This window comes from Leptopilina heterotoma, unplaced genomic scaffold, assembly GCF_015476425.1.
Source record: "Leptopilina heterotoma isolate Lh14 unplaced genomic scaffold, ASM1547642v1 Lhet_177, whole genome shotgun sequence".
NCBI lineage: Eukaryota > Metazoa > Arthropoda > Insecta > Hymenoptera > Figitidae > Leptopilina > Leptopilina heterotoma.
In genome coordinates, this window is record NW_025110893.1 from 402912 (window position 1) to 422200 (window position 19289).

The window sequence follows — 19289 nt, forward strand, 5'->3', positions numbered from 1 at the left end:
TCATTAATTCTACAGTACCGTACTTTTAATTTAAACAGTTTCATTTTTTCATTTTAAGCAATATACTTTTCGATTAATAAATGTGTCATTGAATCAATGACGGGGAATTCAATAGCATGGAGATATTTGATACAACAGCACTTTTTTTTCAGTGCAGGAATACAAGTATGCTTACTATTAAATTTTATTCAAATAAATATGCAAAAACTTTTTCACAATAAAAATATATTATGACTACAGTACTTAACCTCTGACTAGAATGCTTTTTCTCTCGTATTATATTCTTCTGGTGAGAAGAAATACTTTTTCGTATGATTCATAATTGAAGAATTGCAAATATTTGGAGATTGTTCACTAGAAATGTTTATATAAATATTACAAAACTTTAAACAAATCTAATTCACGCATTACCTCTAAAATGTTAAGCATATTCACTTTACATAAAAAATGCTATTTTTCGAACACTAAGAAAACTAATAAGGAATATGCTTCAAAAAGAGCAACACTTTTCTAAATTAAAAAATGGCCTAGTTTCTCCAAGCATATTCCCTTTTTGTTTTTTCAGTGAAAGATGTAGATTAAGATTATAAAATACACGCGCTCTATTACAAGTAACTAATCTGCTGTAAATGCATTAAAAATATAACCAAGAACATTACGCAAAGATCAAGAGATATTTCAAGGGTCACTTCCCAGTTCGCACAATGTATTTTAAAAAACTTGCGAAAACATTCCAATGGAAGATTCGGCATCGAATAGCCCTACACGGAGAGAAGGTTTCTACTATGCCTTTCTCTCCATATCTTAATTACTTGAGTACTAGTTTAAGAATGTAACTGCAATTTTAAATTTAGAATTTAGGGGTGCCATTTGAACGAAAGGATTTGTCCCGTCAATAAATAAATAATATTAATTTTTCATATTTATCCAAAGAAGTTGAAATGTCATTTCGTAAGGAGCTCTGCCAAATGTTGAAATATCATGGCCTCATACATCTGTTTGATGTATTTCTTGCGGGGTCCTTTAAAAAGTTACATTTATAAACCTAACTCAACATACTGCATTATGACCCAGAAATGGAACATTTTAGTAAATTAAAAATACTCTTGAGCTTTGAATTATGTTTTTGGTTGCAGGCCGTGGATCTCCCAATAGAAATGTGTATTCATATATTTCTATAAAGAACATAAATTAATATTATCATAATTTAGTGTAAAATTATTTTCCAGAATCCTTATTTTGTCTTTGTCGTTGTAAGCTTCGTCGAAACATAAATATTTCATTTTTTTATTTTAAAAAGTGTTAACAGTATAATATAAAAATGTTGTCGTGGAGTATGTTTTTTCTTCAACTATTATTAAATTTCCTTTACTTTTGACAAACGAAAAGGAAAAATATTAAAAAGTGTTTAATTAGTACATTCAAATATTTGAAATGGTATTTGATTTAGCAGTACATAGTATAAAAGGATTCTGGCTTCTTGTATAAATTACTGTTAAACGTTTTGGCATTACATCTTTGTCATTTTCATACTTTGTATTTTAAATGTCAATTGTAAATTTTTAATATGTTGCAATTCACTTATTATCCAACTACAATTTATTGATATTTTTTAACAATGAAAAATATCTGACAATATATAAAAAATGTAATAATTATTTAAATTCGGCATTCGTTGTGTGCGCATTAAAAATGCTTTCTTTGAATTTGTAAATTTCATTTGATTATCTTGCAAAATAAGAATACAATCAGTAACATTATATAAAATGATTAAATTTGCCTTAAAGGACAAATGTATAAGGGGAAACACAGTATTAACTGCAATTATTGAAAATTGAAAGTAAAAAATGTTAAAATTACTGTTTATAGATAGGTTTTATATCTCAATTTTCATAAACATGGTCTAATAAACCTATTTATAAATAATAATTACAAAATGTTAACCAATAATAAGTACAATTTTTCTAAAAGGAAAGCGAAAAAGTAATACAATTCAAAGATGTGAAATTCACTGGAAAGCAGTTGGTAGTCTTAAAGAATATAATATTGAAATGTTAGTCTTTCCGCTCATACAGCATCCGTCCATGTTACATAAACGGATAATATTCCATAATAAACAAAACATTTGTTTTAATAAAATTAATAAAGTTAATAAAACTGTTAAAATTAAAATAGATGAAAATAAATATGTACAATTGTACGGAAATATAAATAGCTAAAAAATTATCAATGTGACTGTATATTCTTTCATCTACCAAACTATTTATTTTTAATTTTACATAATTCTAGTTTCCTGCAGATATACGACGTCTTACTGCTGGACATTACGTTTCAGACATCCAATCATTTTAGACCATTCTTCAGTCTTATATTTTAATTAAAATCTTTTCTAGGTTTGTAAATACATTCCTTATGGGAAAAATTAATATTATCAAACTTTAGAAATTATTTATATTTAGATAGGCCTACATTATACTGAGGTACAAATTTTATTAATAATCCTACAATTTTAAATGTTTTGCTAGAAACCTAGAATTAAAACACTTTTCGAGAGTCGTTTACATGAGCAATAATATCATCGTTTAAAATTATAATATTGCCTTTCATGAATATTCAAGGCAAAGCATATTCAAATTTTATTTTTTAGTCCTTTTAATAAGAAAATACTAGATTAATACTTTTGCGATATGAAATTTAATAATTAAAAAACTTTGAACATAACTTGAACTTCTACCTTTTGTAAAATGTTCTGAAACTTGAAAATAATAAAAATAATAAAATTTTGTTAAATTATGGAGTTCTATGAATTTGAAAAATAAGAAACTAACACTTTAGAAAGTTTTAGTTCACAGGATAAAAATTTTTATCTCTATGAGGATGCAGTTCATTAGTATCATGATAATATGATAAAAAATAATTATATGCAGAGATATTAAAACTTGGCAGTGGTTTCTATGTTGCTATATATTTGCCATAAATTTAAGCTTCTACAATTTAGTTTTCTACTCCTTGAGTAAATTGTAATTTCTTCGTAGATTAGAATTAAAAAATAATTTAATGTTTAAAACCTTTAAGGCTTGTTTACTAAAGTTTTATTTTGATTGTTTCATAATGAGATGTAATTGAGGGGCTGGGTTCTATAAGGAGATACGCGTGAATTTAGGCGGATACGTATTGTCCAATTTATGGAATTTTTAAAGTGTTGCGAATTAAGGGGTTACATCGACTCAAGATTTTGAAAAAAGTCCATTTTTTATTGCATTTTTGTAATTCGTAACAATTTTACCGTTCTTAGACTTCAATTAGTGACAATTTGGATAAGTTTGGGCAGTGCTGTGTCGATCCGGCAAGTCTAATATTGATTCAATTACCCAGGCCATTGATTTATTTTATTGGACATACATCCCCTTATACTATTCCTTTGTCGATACGTATCAGCATTCAAGTTTTACAGATAGATAGACAAATATTTTTCAATCTTTATCCCATTTTATCCAACTTGAAATTATAATCAAGTTAATTCTTAAAACTGTTCCTGCTACTTGAAACTTTGAACTATTCAGTTCCCTTCTCACAGACTTCCATATACCCCTAGATATTTTAATAGTTTAATAGACATGAAAAAAAAATTTGCTCATGTAAGTTAAGCGACACTTGAAAAGAGAAATATTTGTACTACATTGCAAAGAATATAATTTCTTTATCGAGAGACAGAGAGAGAATTTTTATAGTACATCATGTAATATTATTAGTATATTAATATTATAATTTGTATTGAGCATATTTTAGAAAATTTTGAAATCGTTGTAAAAAGTGTTTGATTATTGACTTCATTTCAACTATAATTTAATTATAAGATGATATGCAAGATAAATAAAGCATAAGTATTTGTGCGACATTTAATGTGCATAAAAACTGATTTCAGTTTAAATAAATCATTTACAAGAAGACATTGCTTTTACATTCACATCTTTAGATGCAACAGACAGAAAACAAACTTCTGCATTAAAAGTAAAAACAATCGATTTTGTCTTTTCAAGACACTTGCATATAGTGTAGGTAGTTGGAATAACTTCAGTTATCAAATTTCACTTTTATATTTACCCTCCTATCCGTTATACTTGGGATTCCTAGGAACTTGAGATGAATGGGTTGCATCAGTAGTTACCCTTAAATATTCAAGATTCCTGTAATAATTAAATAATTTGTAATCAAGTAAAGAAGAAGAAATTTCTAAGTCTTATATCTCATCTTATATTATATTGAAATATTTCCTTCGTTCAACGTTTTAAACAATATATGTACACTAAATAAATATATACATATTATGTAATAATGTGAAGTTGTGATCAAATATCATTTCTAATTTTGGTCGGTCATTTCGTGAACACAGCTGCCCTACCGTCGGTGGGTTCGGCAGCGTCAGTCGTACAAATATGTAAAAAACAAAAATATTTCCAATCACTTCCTCCCGATTAAAAATTTGTTAAATGATAGTTCGCACAACACCTCAATATAAAATAAACGTCAGTCAGCTGGCTGTATAGTTTGCAAAAATTTTAATTTGTTGTTAAAATGTTACTGGATATATGATAAAAATTTTAAAGTTCTAAATTTGCATGGTTCTTGAAAATAAAATTCGAAAGAAACGATCGTCATACGGTATGCCCCCTGAACTCTTGCAACTTTCTTATTACACGTTCCTGTTATTTGTCAATTCTTAATGGAATTTTTTAAAGCTGTAACATCTTTGTTTCAGCCTTAAATCTTATTAATTAAGTCTTTATCTTACTAATGGCCAGTTGATCCACTTCCAGATAACAGTTCTGGATAAATTTATCTAACGGATAAAATTTTGTAGTCTTGATCCACTTCTAAATAGTGCTAACTGTCAGATAAAACGCGTCTTATCTTAGGGTTACCTATCTGCCGGTCGAAATACCCAATAATGTATTTAACTGTCAGATTAACACAAATATGAGGTTAGAGTGCCAATTTTGATGTGTTTCACGTGACAAGTGTGAATGTCACAGTGTTATAGTATTTTGAAAAAGTAACAATGATGGAAGAAAGCAGTATTCACGATATTAATTTTGAAGATATCGTGGATCTGGTCACATTCGACGTTTAAAAAGTTTTTGGATGTTAAATTTACTTACAATACACATTTATAAAAAAAGTCTTTACGATAAGTTAGAAATGAATTATTAACAAAAAACAACAAAACCTACAAACACTAATTATTAAATAAAGAACCATTTGAATTTAAATTTATTGCTTTAATTTTTTTTATCTTCGGTGAAAGCTTTGAAATTAATTATTAAACAATTCATAAACTATGATGAATAATTTGAAAACAGAAAATTATTTAAATTTGTCGTTATTCATTTTCTCATTATTAAAAAAACAACAAAAAGAATAATAATATAAAGATTTTAACTTATTTGAATTTCAATTTATTTACAATGAATACATTTATTTAAAAATATTTTATGCATGTTTTGAAATTAATTATGAGAACAAAAATAAAAACTATATAAATAAATACATACATTTCAATGAATTTATTTATTTACAACAAATTTTTTTAGAAAAAGAAAAAAGAGAAAGAAGGAAAAAGCAATAAAAATTAAATAAAGTAAATATTTATTTCAATTGCTATGTATTTATTTGGTTACAATACAATAATTGTATTGTAACCAAATAATGAATGAAATAATGAATAATTATTATTTATTAAAAATAACTTTCCAAACATTTTTACAAAATAATATAAAAATAATAATTATGTGGATTTCAATGTATTTATTTAAGAATTGTAATAAAAATAGTATGAAATGAAAGAATTATTTTATCAAATAAACAAATCTATATAATTATGTGCATCAACTTGGTCAATCTAAGCATCATCTTTTTAGCGTCAGTGCTGACAGAGTGTCAATTCTAATACAAAAAGTACTAGAATTCCCTAGTTTTTGTTATTTATCTGCTAGATAGTTAACTGGCACTTGTATTTTTTACGTGGATCAACCCTTTTGGGTTGACCAGCAGTTTAACTAAATTTAACCTCCTGATTACTTTATTCTGTCAGTTAACTAACAGACACTTTATCCTAGGGCGGAAAGAAAGATAAAAATTAAAAATTGACTAAGTAAATAAATTCAGTATGTAATTGTAAATAATTTGTCTCACCTTGGAAAACAGAAAATGTTCTTTTGTTAAAGACTGACGCTCAAATGGTGAACTGCTCATGTAGCCTGGCGATGGTGACTCACTTTTTTCTTCAACTGAGGCGATATTTGCATAATTCGACAAAGCTGAATTTGCATTGCGTTCAGAGTCTAACAAAATACTGCGATCAATTTTACAATATTCTTTGCCATTCCGAGGACGTAAAGTTGTTGCTATACCTCTGCTTTCATGACTAAATACAAAAGAGATATATATGAATATTAATGTAAGATAAATAAAGAAAGTATCAGCATTAAAGAATCTGAATGCATCAGAAAACCCTATTTAGCGGACTGTTAGGTTCTTCTTTGTTAAATACAGAATGACGAGACAACTTCAAAGTCGTATTCTTATTGATGTAAGTCTACATTTCCAGATAAAATGATCATTTGTGCTTACGCGGTTGTATTTAAATGAACTTCAAGTATTGATAATTGCTAAGGGTGGTGTACAGATCATTATTATAATTGAAAAAGTTTTTAAGATTAAAGCGATTAAACAAGTTCATTAATACATCTCATAATTACACTGAAAGAAATGATTTCGGTATGTTAGGAATTTGGTTATGTTTATGAATTTCTGTCAAGTTTTGAGAAACCAAATGATAATTTTACCTCAATAGTTAGGTTAAATGAGAAATTTAAAAATGAGAAACACTTAACCTATAATTTGTAATCTGTATGTCTGAATCACACGCACCTCTTTTGTGAGCGAACGAAACTAATGTCATATTACTTCATGCTAATGTGAAATCTGGTTAAGAGGTTAGTGCGCTTTAGAAATTTTCGGCTAGTTCTAATGGTATGGTTGAAATATAACTGTTGGGCTGTTTCTATTCCAGCAATATTATATGGGTAATATAACCTAAATTATACCTGTATCTTCTATATTTTTCTTTTCGTGTACGCGAGACTTTTAAACATAACAGTACAATCGGGAGAAATATCTTAAATAGAATAATACTCACCGAAGACAGTCTGGTGTTTCTGTTGAAGAATGAGATGAGAGAGACAACGTCTCAATGTAATCAGACATATCAGATGTGCCACTACTTGTGCTTCGCGAATCGGGGCATCTATTTATAGGGATCTCATCAGAATTAGTAAATCTTTTGGTCTCTTTAGAAGGAATATCTGATTCCGCAGACGATGATTTGGCAGGCACCTTGATTTTTTGAAACTGAAAATTAATTTCTTTTAGTAGATCATTTGTTTTTGACTTTCTGGGCAAACTGTTGTAAAAGCATCCCGGCCGTGCTGACTTTGCAAGAAGTGTAGATTGTCTTCTTTTCAAGGGTGTTGAAGTTGGAACGGACGCATAATCGAAGTCTAGAAATTCATTATTCCTATTAGTGGCAGATCCAGTGAACACACCAGAATCATTACTGCTGGAAGAATCTCGACTGTGACCCGCCTTTGATGGAACGGAGGAAGATCTTCGAATTTTAATGCAAGACCCAGTTGATGACAATTGAAATGAAAGCTGATTCAAAAACGCTTTTTCTACTTTATTAACAGAATCCTCCGCGTTGAGAGAGATTTTCTTACTCGAATCTTTTGTGCAATCACAAATTGTTGAATTTGACTTTTCCTCGTCAACAAAACGAGCAGCTTCCTCTGAATAAGATCGCTTTCTAAGTAAAATACTTTCTTTATTTTTATTGACGTCAATTAAACGTCTTGTAAAACAGGGACTAGACAAGACCGTGGGTCCTGGAACTCGATACTCAGAGTCGGATCTCTTTTTGATTCCTTCTGCGGAAGATGTACTTGACAAAGTAGGATTGCTTGAACTTTTGACACCGCTAACGAGTCTGGATAACATTTGCTTTGAACAAACATGTGCAGGCTGCATCGGTAAATAGCTAGAAGATGAATTTTTACAAACTTTCTTCGCTTCCACCTCGAGATAATCAGGTTCCCCTTTCTTTGAGCATACATTCTTCTCTTTATTACCCTCTTTTTGCATTTCTAAGTCAGTGGAAATTTGTTTCCATTCGTTTTTCGAAATTCCAGTTTTCAATATAAGATCCTTACTATTTTCATAGTGATTTGAAGAATTAAAGTTAATATTGACATAATTGGGGGTATTCGCGTTTGGTTGCGTATCAATAATGGTTCCAATATTCTCATAATTAGCTTGAGAATTTTTGTCACATTCTTCTTTGTGGCTGAAGCCTGAGAGATTTTCGGGGAAGAAATTAACTCCTCCATTAGCGTTGACCACCGGCATTTTACCTTCTCCTGAGAGACGGATGGGTTGAACGGTGACTCCAGTAGGTTCGATTCCAGCTCCTCTGCGGCAGTAGGGCAACACGAAGCCAGCCCAACTGAGGACGTTTTGGCAGGGACAGGCGGAAGGTCGTGTCGACTGAGACAACTTCGTGGGACAGCCACATCGTTGTAACATCACGGCTTGTGGTAAATGTGGCATATCATAATTGGAATACTCATTTGGCAATGATTCTTTTATTTTTCTCGGTGTGTCGTAATATTGATTTTGTGGTTCTGCTTGACTCGGAATCGCACGATGAACAAGTATAGGTTTGGGAATGTCGTAATTGTTATAGGGACCGATAGAAAGATCGTTTTTGCGGACCACATTCTTCTGGCGACAAGTGCAAATTTGCGCAGTGTTTGGAAGTGGCATAGGTGGTTTTTTCAATTTGGCAGCATTTGTCATTTCGTTTCTCGACTTTGGTGGCCTTGGAGGTACTGCGGGACTCTTGAGAGGAAGACAAACTGGTGGAGTTTGCTCGAGTTTAGTCTGCGAACAACAGCACTCCATTTGCTGGAAAGTTCCATCTCTTTGTGACACTGAGTAATCACTCTCGTGGCTGCTACTGCTGTAGGACGAAAGTGACAAGCCGTCGAGTGCTCTATGTGTCACGTGACTTAAATTACTATGTTGAAGCCCAGAAGATGGTTCCACAGTTGTTACGGACGTTGAGGATTTTGATATTGTTCCGAGTTTTCCTATGCAGCTTGCACATCTTTCTAACTTAGAACTTCCTTGGCGGGAGAAGGAATACCTTTGCCAATCATTTGGCTGTTCAGTCATTTCCGAGGTAGAAATCGAATCTCGGCTGCTGAAGTTTTCCTCCGATTCTATTTCTTGATGTCTGTCGGAAGAGAACCAGAAAGATGAACTGTCATTCTTACTGCTTTCGTAATATTTTTCATGATAATTAGACACATAGGACGCTGATGGAACACAGTCGCTGACTCTTGTTTCTGATCTTGAAAATTGACTGCGAGGACTTTCTTGCGAAGCTTGATCACGTCCATTCTTTTTTCGACTCGGTAGTTTTCCTTCCACAGCTAATTGAAATGTTTTTACTATCTCGTCGCCTTGATCAGTGATTAGGACGTGAAGTCCTTCGCCACGATCGCATCGTGAGCCGCCCTCAAAACAAAATCGGCCATCAACAACTCCATATTTTCGGAGATGGACGATTTTCCAAATCCCCACGAGTCTAGGCGGAATGCCAACTGTAATACAAAATCTGTAATTCTGCACACGAAGATGTGCTGGACCGTTGCTTATTTTCCCTTTAGATGCAGCAGTGGAAATGAGCACCAAAAACTGGCGGTCTGAAATAGGTACAACTAATTTAATGTAAAAATATTCCCAATTTCAAATAGTATAAATAATACGTGCACTTTGGTTATTTAAAAGGAACCTATCATTTCAGAAAAAATTTAGGAGGAAACGAACATCAAGAGATACAATGTCCTTATAGTGCTATTGTAACACATTGCAACCCAAGTGCAAAATGCCCAGAAAACAAGCGAAAAACTGTATTTTTTTTCACACAAGTTTTTAGTTGAGGTATTTTAAACTTTTTAAATTCGGCTAAATATATTTTTTGAGGATTTAAAATTACGGTTATTACAATCAAAAGTTTTTATAATCATTAAACAAATACAGTTCGCGCCGCGATTTAACCTGAGGAAAGAACGTACATAACAAAACTTGTAAGTGCTTAAAACACAAAATGAAATATGTATCTCTAAAAACAGTTATTAACATACCTTCTCCTAAATTATTTGATATTTTAACTTGCCACTGGATTAAGCGTTCTCTTGTATCAAATGCTAGAACTACAATTATATCTCGACAGATTATAGCAATGGTGTTTGATTCTTTGTCAAGAGTGAAACCACTCTGTACGCCTAAAAAGTGTTGTAAACTTAATGACGCTTTTGTATGTGCATTCTTGAATCTATCCTTACTATCTCCGTAAAGTTGTAAGTGCATACAATCTGAAATAAGAATTATAACATCAAACCGATATCATTTATTAAAAATATTTAAATCTTTTCTGTAAATTGCATTTTTTGAAATAAGTTTAATCTAAGACAGTTACAATATCAGTTCAATTTACGTTGTTTGAATTGCGTAATATATGTGTGCGTCCGCATGAAAAGAGGCCTCTTTGACACTATTGCAGTTATCTATATCTATATTCTAAACATATTAAAAATATAAATATGCCTAATAATAATTTCATTTAATAAAACCAAATAAATATTAAATTTAATAAGGTTTTGAGATTATTTAGTATTTCTGATTTTTTTAGTTTCATTGTTTCATTGTAAAATCTTTTGGCATTTGGTAGACATTTTATACACGACAAGAAAATGAAAGTGAAAAAATGTCATCGCTCTAAATATTTTTAATAAAAAATATAAAAATACAAAAATAGGCTACTAAACAGCTGTATACTATCGGTAGTTATAGCGTTAAAAACTTATGTGCAATAAGGAGGTATGCGCCATTTTTATTTTGTCCAGTATCCTCTTATTGCACGCAAGACCACATTTTATTAGTTAAGATAAAATCTTTATAATCATTTACCTGCCACTGGTGACAATTTTCTCATGACACACCATCGTGATTTCCACTGAAAAAATAAAGTTAGATTTTACTACGTTTTTTGTATTAAATATTTTTATGCTAGTATTACAATATTAATGTCCCTTGAGACACAAGTATTTTGCATTGATTAACATTTTATTAAGATATACATGAAAGAACAAATAGCGTGTAACTCATGGTTTTCAAAAGTAAATTATTTTTATAAAAAGAATAGAATAGAACGGGCGAGGCAGCCAATTGATTCTTATTCCCGTTGCTCTCATTCATATTGTTGGCCTTTGATAAAGCGAAAAAATAAGCAAGTTTGAAGGCTGCGTAATTCTAGAAAAACAATACTAAAAATTTATTTGTTTATCAATAAACATTTTTAAAATCAATTCTTTTTCCATAGATTCTAGATAAAAAAGACTTTATTATTTTTATAGAGAAGTGGATCGCAGTGAAAATGCTTCCGTTAAGTATGTTTGATGATGGACTTACACAACATTTTTTTAATTAAGTCAGTCCTAATTATCATGCATGTCGTATTACTATGAAAATCATGTTGCTTCTGAATACGCAGGATCAGACATTGCTGAGACTTTTTACAATTCTTTAAAGAAATTAAGTCTTCATGATAAAGTGATTCACAGTAGACAACGCATCTGTGAATGATGTATTTCTAAAGGAATTTGAAAAAATACTGTATAAAAGAGGTATTGAATTCGACTCTAAGGACCAACATTTCAAATGTTTTGGACACGTATTAAATCTAGCAGTTCAAGATATATTAAAAACTTTAAAGGTTTCTCCGTGTATTAAAAAATTGCAACAACAAAATTTTGTTAAGCAGAACAGCTGAGAACGAGGCCAAGAAATCGTGATTTCCATGCATTTTTAATGCTCGAGACAAGGCGAGATTGATAAAATTCTCGTCTCATTTCGCATTTACTTTTCAAACACATTAAAAATGTTTGTAACAAACAATTTTTAATTGTGCTATGTTTTTCTTTATAAATAAAATTGTTACTTAAAAAGCATTATTAAATTTTTAATACATTCTTGATGAAAAATAGAATTTCTTTATATACTAAAACGACAAAAATAGCTACCGCTTGCGAGAGAATTTTTATAAATGTTTGAAATAAAAAAGCCGCAACGTCATAAGTGGGGGGTTTTGAAGCATATTAACCCCTAAATAATAAGGGTTTTATATAAAAAAATTGGTAAAAAAATTTTTAATATTAATTGGTTTGAAACTTGTTACTTGGGGGTTTTTGGGGTGGCAGATTACAAATCTGATGTTAGTTTTTCAAACTTTAAAATGGCGGATGACTTTCTTAAAAAATTAATTAATTATCTTAAAAATCGTTACTCGGGAGTTTGTAGGGTCGCTGATACGATTCCGATGTCAGTTTTTCAAAATCAGATTTTCAAGCCAATTAATTAATTTTTTTAAAAATTCGGCTGTCATTTTGGATTCGCCATTTTGAATTTTGAAAAACTAATATTAAATTCGTAATCAGCGACTCCAAAAACCCCCGAGTAACGAGTTTCAAGCCAATTAATTCTTAATTGAAAAATTTTTTTTTCCTATCTTTGATTTGTTTTTAATACAAAACCCTTATTATTTAGGGGTTAATATGCTCTAAACACTCTCATTTAACCTCCAATCATCAAAATTATCATTTTTCTTTGGTGAAAAATGTATTTCTAGCATTTAAATGAAAATTTCATGGGGCCGAAAACAGGCCTTATCGACCCTTCTCCTTTACAAATTATATGTAAATAAAGTGTAATTTAAATATTAAATTAAACTCAAAATTAAATATATACTATCTAATGAACTTTTTAGAAAAATTTTTTTTTTAATTTTTTCGTTGAAAAACATTGGTAACTCCAGTTTCATTACATTCATGAATACAAATTTTTTTCCGTCACAAAATTATCATTCTAAAAAATCGGTCTTAAAATTGTTTATTTAAACTGAAACAAAATCTTACTTCAAATAAATTGAAGTTTAGGGCAATAGCTATCCAACGATCTCTTTGAATCTCCTTAACTAAAAATTTTTATTTCAGTAAATAGAAAATCAAAATTCTTAACAATAATTGGATTCTTTCAACGAATTTCTTTAAAATTTAAAAAATAATTGAATCTTATCCTACGAAAAAAGTTTTATCAAAACTTTTAAAAGAATTTTATTAAGATTTTCAAAATAATTGAATTTCTGAGAATTTTTCATTGGAATTTAATTATTTTTGAAAATTTTAATTCAATTTTTCGCAAGAATTTAATTATTTGCATAAATAATAAAGCAGGATTTCAATTATTTTTAATACAATGTTTAATTGAATTTCTCGAAAAATGTAATTATTCTTAAAAATTTTTTTTAAATTAGTCAAAAGAATTCAATTATTTAAAAATTTGAGGATAAAACTCTTTATGAGAATTCAATTTTAAAAAACATTCAATTTAAATTATTTATTTTTGTATTTAAATAAATGAATTCTCGTAGAATCTTCTATTTTAAAAATTTTAATAGTAAAAAATACATAGAAACCGAAAAAGAAGCAAATTATGGATTTGTTTAGGTAATTCTCGATGTATAAAAGGGGAAACAAATACTTTATAGACGGAGATGAAATATATTTAAATTGTGATTGGAATTATTGGTGTTTAATTAAATTTCTAAACACAATTGTGTGTCACGTGTTTAGCTGGAAACTATTTAGTCCGCGACTGTTATACCAACACATTTAATTAGACGAAGGAATTATTTGATATTTCAGTCGGACGAATTGTCGTGTTATCGTATATAAAGCATGCAGTTGATTGTAAGTAGTTATAAATGCCAGTTAATATTAGTTCATTGGTTATTCACAAACAGTAAATGGGTGAATTATTTTTAGTATCGAGACGATTCATAGATAGATTTATGGCCAATAAGATAACTAACCTTCTTTCCATCTCGAAATTTGACATTTCCCTCGATTATGCAGCTATTATCCACCATTGTAGTTCGTAATCTGCAGTCTAGTTGAGTGAAAAATGCTAAAACATTTTGTTTGCAGAGGCTGAAATTAAAAAATCAGTCCAACAGCTGCAGGGACTCAAGTTTTTGCAGGTTACTAAAGTCTGTAGTTTTTATTTTGTCTATTTGAAAACTTCATTATTAAATAACAACACAGTTCGCTAATGACACTCAACAATACCGGTTTCTACATAAATTGAAAAATCGTGTAGAAGGTAGAATCAAGTGTCAAAATCTCAACCAAATTGGCCCATGAAAAAATTGCTCAAGAACTTTTCACGTGCATCAGATTTATTGAAAGTTAGCAGTTTTAAGGGCTTTCTACAACATTTTTTCATCAAGGGAAAGGGTGGAATCCCATGGCAGCGTTTTGCGTTAAAAACGTTTTCATGGGACTGCACAAAAAGTCGTTCGCGAACGAATTCGACGCCTGAAATAAGAAAGGACACAAATATATGTCTGTCCTTGTCTAACTCATGTTCTGCGTTGTTAGGGTGCGATCCCATGTGAGCAGAATACGTCGACCGATAGCAGAATATCATGAGAGTGAAAAGAACAACAATATCTACCTACCTCTTTTGCACTCATGGTCTAGTTACAAAGCGCAACGCAAAACTATTGTAGAAACACCTTTACAGGTGAGTGTGATTTTTCCAACAATTTTTTTTTTCTATCGACCGAGGTGTAAATGCACTCTATGACAAGCACCTTAAGTTTATCTATATTGTTGACATTTTTTAAATTTGTATGAATTACATATAAAACAATTTAAAACTATGGATGCATTAATTCTTTCAACGAAATATATTTTATCTCAACGACTCGTATTAAGAAAATTACGTTTTTTTTGTTTATTCTCCAAGTAAGTACAAGCAAATGACATTTTATGTGTTCTGGTTAAAAATGGTAAACAATAATATTGCGTCTAAAACATTATTTACAATTACCCTTTAATTAATTAATTCTGACGCTGACATTAATAACTTTTTGTAAAAATTATATATATTTTTATAAAAATTGCACTACAAAGTATCAAAAGATTAATTATTGAAAATTCAACTGCGGTAGGGTATGAACCATTTGTCTTGTAAATAAATTATTCTTTTTACCAAAGAGCATTAAATCATATTCTGAATTACAATAAACATATATAATTTGGGTATGATGCTTATATGTTTAAAATGTTAATATAATAATGATTCACACAAATATCCTAAGTAGTGAAAGGTATTATTTTAAGTTAACCTGAAATAATTATTACTTGGTTGCAACTCCATATAGTTAGAGCTGCCACACTAAGTGGTTAATTTGTCTTGAACGGATTTTTTAATAATATGTATTTGCATGAAATTTTATTTCTCAAAAGCCATTCCATTTGACATAAATTATTTTTTGAGAAAGTTCTAATGAGTCATAAACTTTACATATTCTTGTCTTATTCATTGATCGATTTTAGTTTAAAAAAGTCTTATTTGAAATAGGGAAGGAGAATTTAACCAAAAAAATTGTTGAGAAGAATTATTGTAGTTTTCATAACCTATAAACTTGTATTCTAAAGTCTTAGCAGGAATCCTAACAGCTGAAAAAACTTTTTCCAAGTATTGCTTTTTGCACTAAAATAAAATATTTTAGTCTGAAAATAATGTCAGTTATACTTCATTTCAAGACAAATAAAATGCCACTTGAACCATCAAAATCGATCAATAAGTTTTGGAGAAATTAATTTTTTAATTAGATACGTTCAAAATTTTCAATAAATTTGTTTGTTCATGTTATTATATGAACAAACAAATTTTTTTGCAAAATCCTTTCGTGATAATTTTTTTCGAGATTGGCTCAACTTTTTAAAATTTTTGCCCATCAAGTCGTCCAGTTATAATTTTTATGACCTTAGCTTGAATTTTAAAATTTGTTCGTCCAATTTTTAATCATTTTACATGTCCTCTTAGATAGAATGTCATTCGACTTATCAATGAGAGCAATATAATCTGAAATAGAAACCTTGTGTATTTAATTTCTAAGGATAATTATTTACTTTGCAGGCCTTTGGGTAATTATAATTGCACGTTCCACACTCATCATCAAGATGAAAATACTCAACTTTTTCAACATGTTAAGCGAAATAATATGAACATGTACAACGTTCAAAGACGAACAATGTTCATCCAAACACAGGATACACCAAATCCAAACAGCTTAAAATTCCTACCGGGAGTTGCTGTTTTGGATAAAGGAAAGACGAAAGATTTTCCTTCACTTTCTACTGCACAATGCTCTCCTCTTGCGAAAATGCTTTTCCGCATTGAAGGTGTCAAAGCAGTTTTTTACGGTTCTGACTTTATAACTGTAACAAAAGTGGACGAAGATACAGATTGGAATTTATTAAAACCCGAGATATTTGCTACTATCATGGATTTCTTTGCAAGTGGCTTACCGATCTTAACGGAAGAACAACCAATTGCCAGCAGTGGTAAGTTTTTTTATTTTTTTATTTTTTTCTTCACTATTATTTTAGCCATTTTTTCAAAATATGGAAGGCCATAAAGTGAATAATTCAAACAAATAAATATTCTACTAAATAAGAATTCTTTCTACTTTCCTTTCTGGTAAATTAAGATTCTTTTTAATTACTATTCCTTAAGATTTGAATTCTACAAAATAATCTAACATTCTAACAATTTTAAATTCTTATGAGCCGAAAATATTGAATTGCCATTAATTTTTAAACAAGAAATACACTGAGGTCAGAAAGTTTCAGTACATTTGGATGGATTATTTGCAAATTCTTCCTTCACTTGAACTTCAGATATTTCTATTCAAATTTAATTTTACTTGCAAAAGTTTGAATTTGATAAAATAATACTGAATATATAGTGAATATTTTCAATTTCTAAGTTTTCATGGTTATTAAAAAGAAAATCCCAAAACACGCTTTAAAAAATAAAAATCACACGAGATGACCCCCTTATTAAGTTTAGAAAGGGAAAATTTTAAACTTATACAATGTAAAGCTAGAGGTCTTAGCTATAAGCGTTAATTAAGGAACTAAATTGACTCTTTGAAGTAGAAAAAAAATCTATTCAAGTTGCCTATAGACATTAGATGTCTTTAAGATGTCTAAAAGACGTGTTTTTGTTTCAACCTTTCAAAATAGAAAATTTTTCATAGGGAGAAAATATTATTTTCAAATTTGAAATTCAACTTATGGACTTAAAAACTGCTGAAGATAAAACTTATTACAAAAATTTAGTCATGTAAAGTTGGCACTACTTTTTTGAAAAATCAAAAATTTTACAAGAGTTCTGGGCACTTTGGCAATAGTTCTAGAGTTCTCTAACGATTATTTAAATAGTTTTGATAATTAACAATAAAAAAGGGACAATGAAAAATCATAGTGCTAACTTTGCATAGCACTATGATTTTTGCAAAAAAGAATTGTTCCCGAATGTCCGCGGATTAAAAATAATGATCCTTTTACGGAAAAAAGGTAAAGGACGTGCTAAGTGTTATTTATTTATTAAATTTAACACACAGAAAATAATGAAGAAGATGACGAAATCGTGCAAATGATTAAAGAGCTGCTTGACACTCGGATTAGACCAACTGTTCAAGAAGATGGAGGAGATATTGTATTCGTGGTGAGTAATAGTTTATATATCTCTATATTTTACTATTTATACTCACATGATAATTTTATTACAAAAATTAATACATTTGTAGACACTGTTCCATTCCCCTGTCTAGTCACCAGTTCTAAGTCTCAAAAATTTAAATCAAAGTTTCTATATTTTACACGTACGGAATAGGAAAACCATGTAAAGTAAAGTGGGGTGAAAAATCCTTTTGAGTTTTATAAAAAAACTATTAAACCGATTTATCAGCCTCTTTTTTATGTGTACTGTACAAAATTATAATTCTTCATAATATTGAGAATCGTTCAATTTTCATTTTCAAATGTTTTCAATTGTCAGGGCTTCGAAGAAGGAATCGTGAAACTGAAAATGCAAGGTTCTTGCACAAGTTGTCCCAGTTCAGTAGTGACGCTTCGAAAAGGCGTGCAGAACATGATGCAGTTTTATATACCCGAAGTCATGGGCGTAATGCAAGTTGAAGATGAAGTAGATGAAATTTCAAAAAAGGAATTTGAAAAACTTGAAAGCAAAGTTGGAGAAACTGTTCTAACTAAAGATAAATAATAAAAAGTGAACTTATTTTGTATATTGTGTACAGTTACATTATTTGTAAGTGCGACTTTTATGTTTTAATTACTTCAGCGAGGAAATATTTATTTCAATTATGTAAATAATTTTTAATTTTAATAGAATTATATCTTATTCTTGTTAAACCTAATCAATCTGTTATTGCTATTTATTTACCTGATAATTAGACAATATATCTATTGACTTTTGGCTAACGGATATTTTTAGGATGTCCCTAGGATAGCTCCTACTTATTTGTCGAAAATTTTATGTTGGCATTGAAACAAAAGAAGATCCGGGCTGAATAAATCAAATGGCTCGAACGGAATGTATATTATTCAAAAGTTATGTTATTCATTAAAAACAAATTAATACAAATCAATAAAATAAAAAAAATTAAAATTTAATATCAAAATAATTTTATTTTCTTCATCAGAAACAAATAATGAAAATAATTAAGCAAAAGCATAATAATCGAAGTCTCGAGTACTCGAATACTTCGGGTACTCAATTAAATTCGAGATTTTTAATTTTAAAAAAAATTTGTATACAAAAAAAATTTAATTAAAAATTAAAGTAGAAAATTTTGAATTTACTCAAGATTCAACTTTTCATACTAGAAATACAGCAATCTGTTTTTTATCATAAATTATTTATTTTTCTGCTTCGTGGAAATAAAATAATATTAATCGAAAAGAATTTATGTTCCTCTTTAATAATCAAGAACTATAAACAATTGCGTAAGACAATAAAAAGAATCAACGAAACCATGCGTCAGTTAAGAAATCTTCTATAACGACCACTTCCAAAGTTTTCATATAAGTTTTCATATAGTAAAAATTTATGACTGTTTTTTCAAATTCTATGTTCCTCTCCTTATCTACTCATTATTTATTTTTACGTAATAGCAATAATATTTGAAAAACATGACATTTTTTCACTTTATTTTTTAATGTGCTTTTCAT

The 19289-nt window shown here is 29.4% G+C and overlaps 2 protein-coding genes across 2 annotated transcripts; one reads left to right on the forward strand and one right to left on the reverse strand.

The window, feature by feature from the left end:
* Positions 1-208: 208 nt before the first annotated feature.
* Positions 209-14720, reverse strand: LOC122499801. Its single transcript, XM_043608319.1, has 6 exons — positions 14051-14720; positions 11092-11137; positions 10266-10496; positions 7199-9824; positions 6193-6424; positions 209-4187 (listed from the first exon to the last, which is right to left on the reverse strand). Exons 1-6 carry the CDS (start codon positions 14105-14107, stop codon positions 4179-4181), a joined length of 3201 nt encoding a protein of 1066 aa, XP_043464254.1. The 5' UTR covers positions 14108-14720; the 3' UTR covers positions 209-4178.
* Positions 14721-14802: 82 nt separating this feature from the next.
* Positions 14803-18475, forward strand: LOC122499802 (NFU1 iron-sulfur cluster scaffold homolog, mitochondrial-like). Its single transcript, XM_043608320.1, has 4 exons — positions 14803-14987; positions 16168-16595; positions 17660-17763; positions 18097-18475. Exons 1-4 carry the CDS (start codon positions 14902-14904, stop codon positions 18319-18321), a joined length of 843 nt encoding a protein of 280 aa, XP_043464255.1. The 5' UTR covers positions 14803-14901; the 3' UTR covers positions 18322-18475.
* The last annotated feature ends 814 nt before the right edge of the window (positions 18476-19289 follow it).

Bases quoted from the DNA above. Each gene is read 5' to 3' on its own strand.
- LOC122499801 (XM_043608319.1), bottom strand. From the start codon at position 14,107: ATGGTGGATAATAGCTGCATAATCGAGGGAAATGTCAAATTTCGAGAT. The intron at 10,497-11,091 runs GTAAATGATTAT...TTCTTATTTCAG, and splicing joins AAAATTGTCACCAGTGGCAG to ATTGTATGCACTTACAACTT. The intron at 9,825-10,265 runs GTATGTTAATAA...TACCTATTTCAG, and splicing joins ATCAAATAATTTAGGAGAAG to ACCGCCAGTTTTTGGTGCTC.
- LOC122499802 (XM_043608320.1), top strand. From the start codon at position 14,902: ATGGATGCATTAATTCTTTCAACGAAATATATTTTATCTCAACGACTC. The intron at 14,988-16,167 runs GTAAGTACAAGC...TTTACTTTGCAG, and splicing joins TTTTTTTGTTTATTCTCCAA to GCCTTTGGGTAATTATAATT. The intron at 16,596-17,659 runs GTAAGTTTTTTT...TTTAACACACAG, and splicing joins ACAACCAATTGCCAGCAGTG to AAAATAATGAAGAAGATGAC.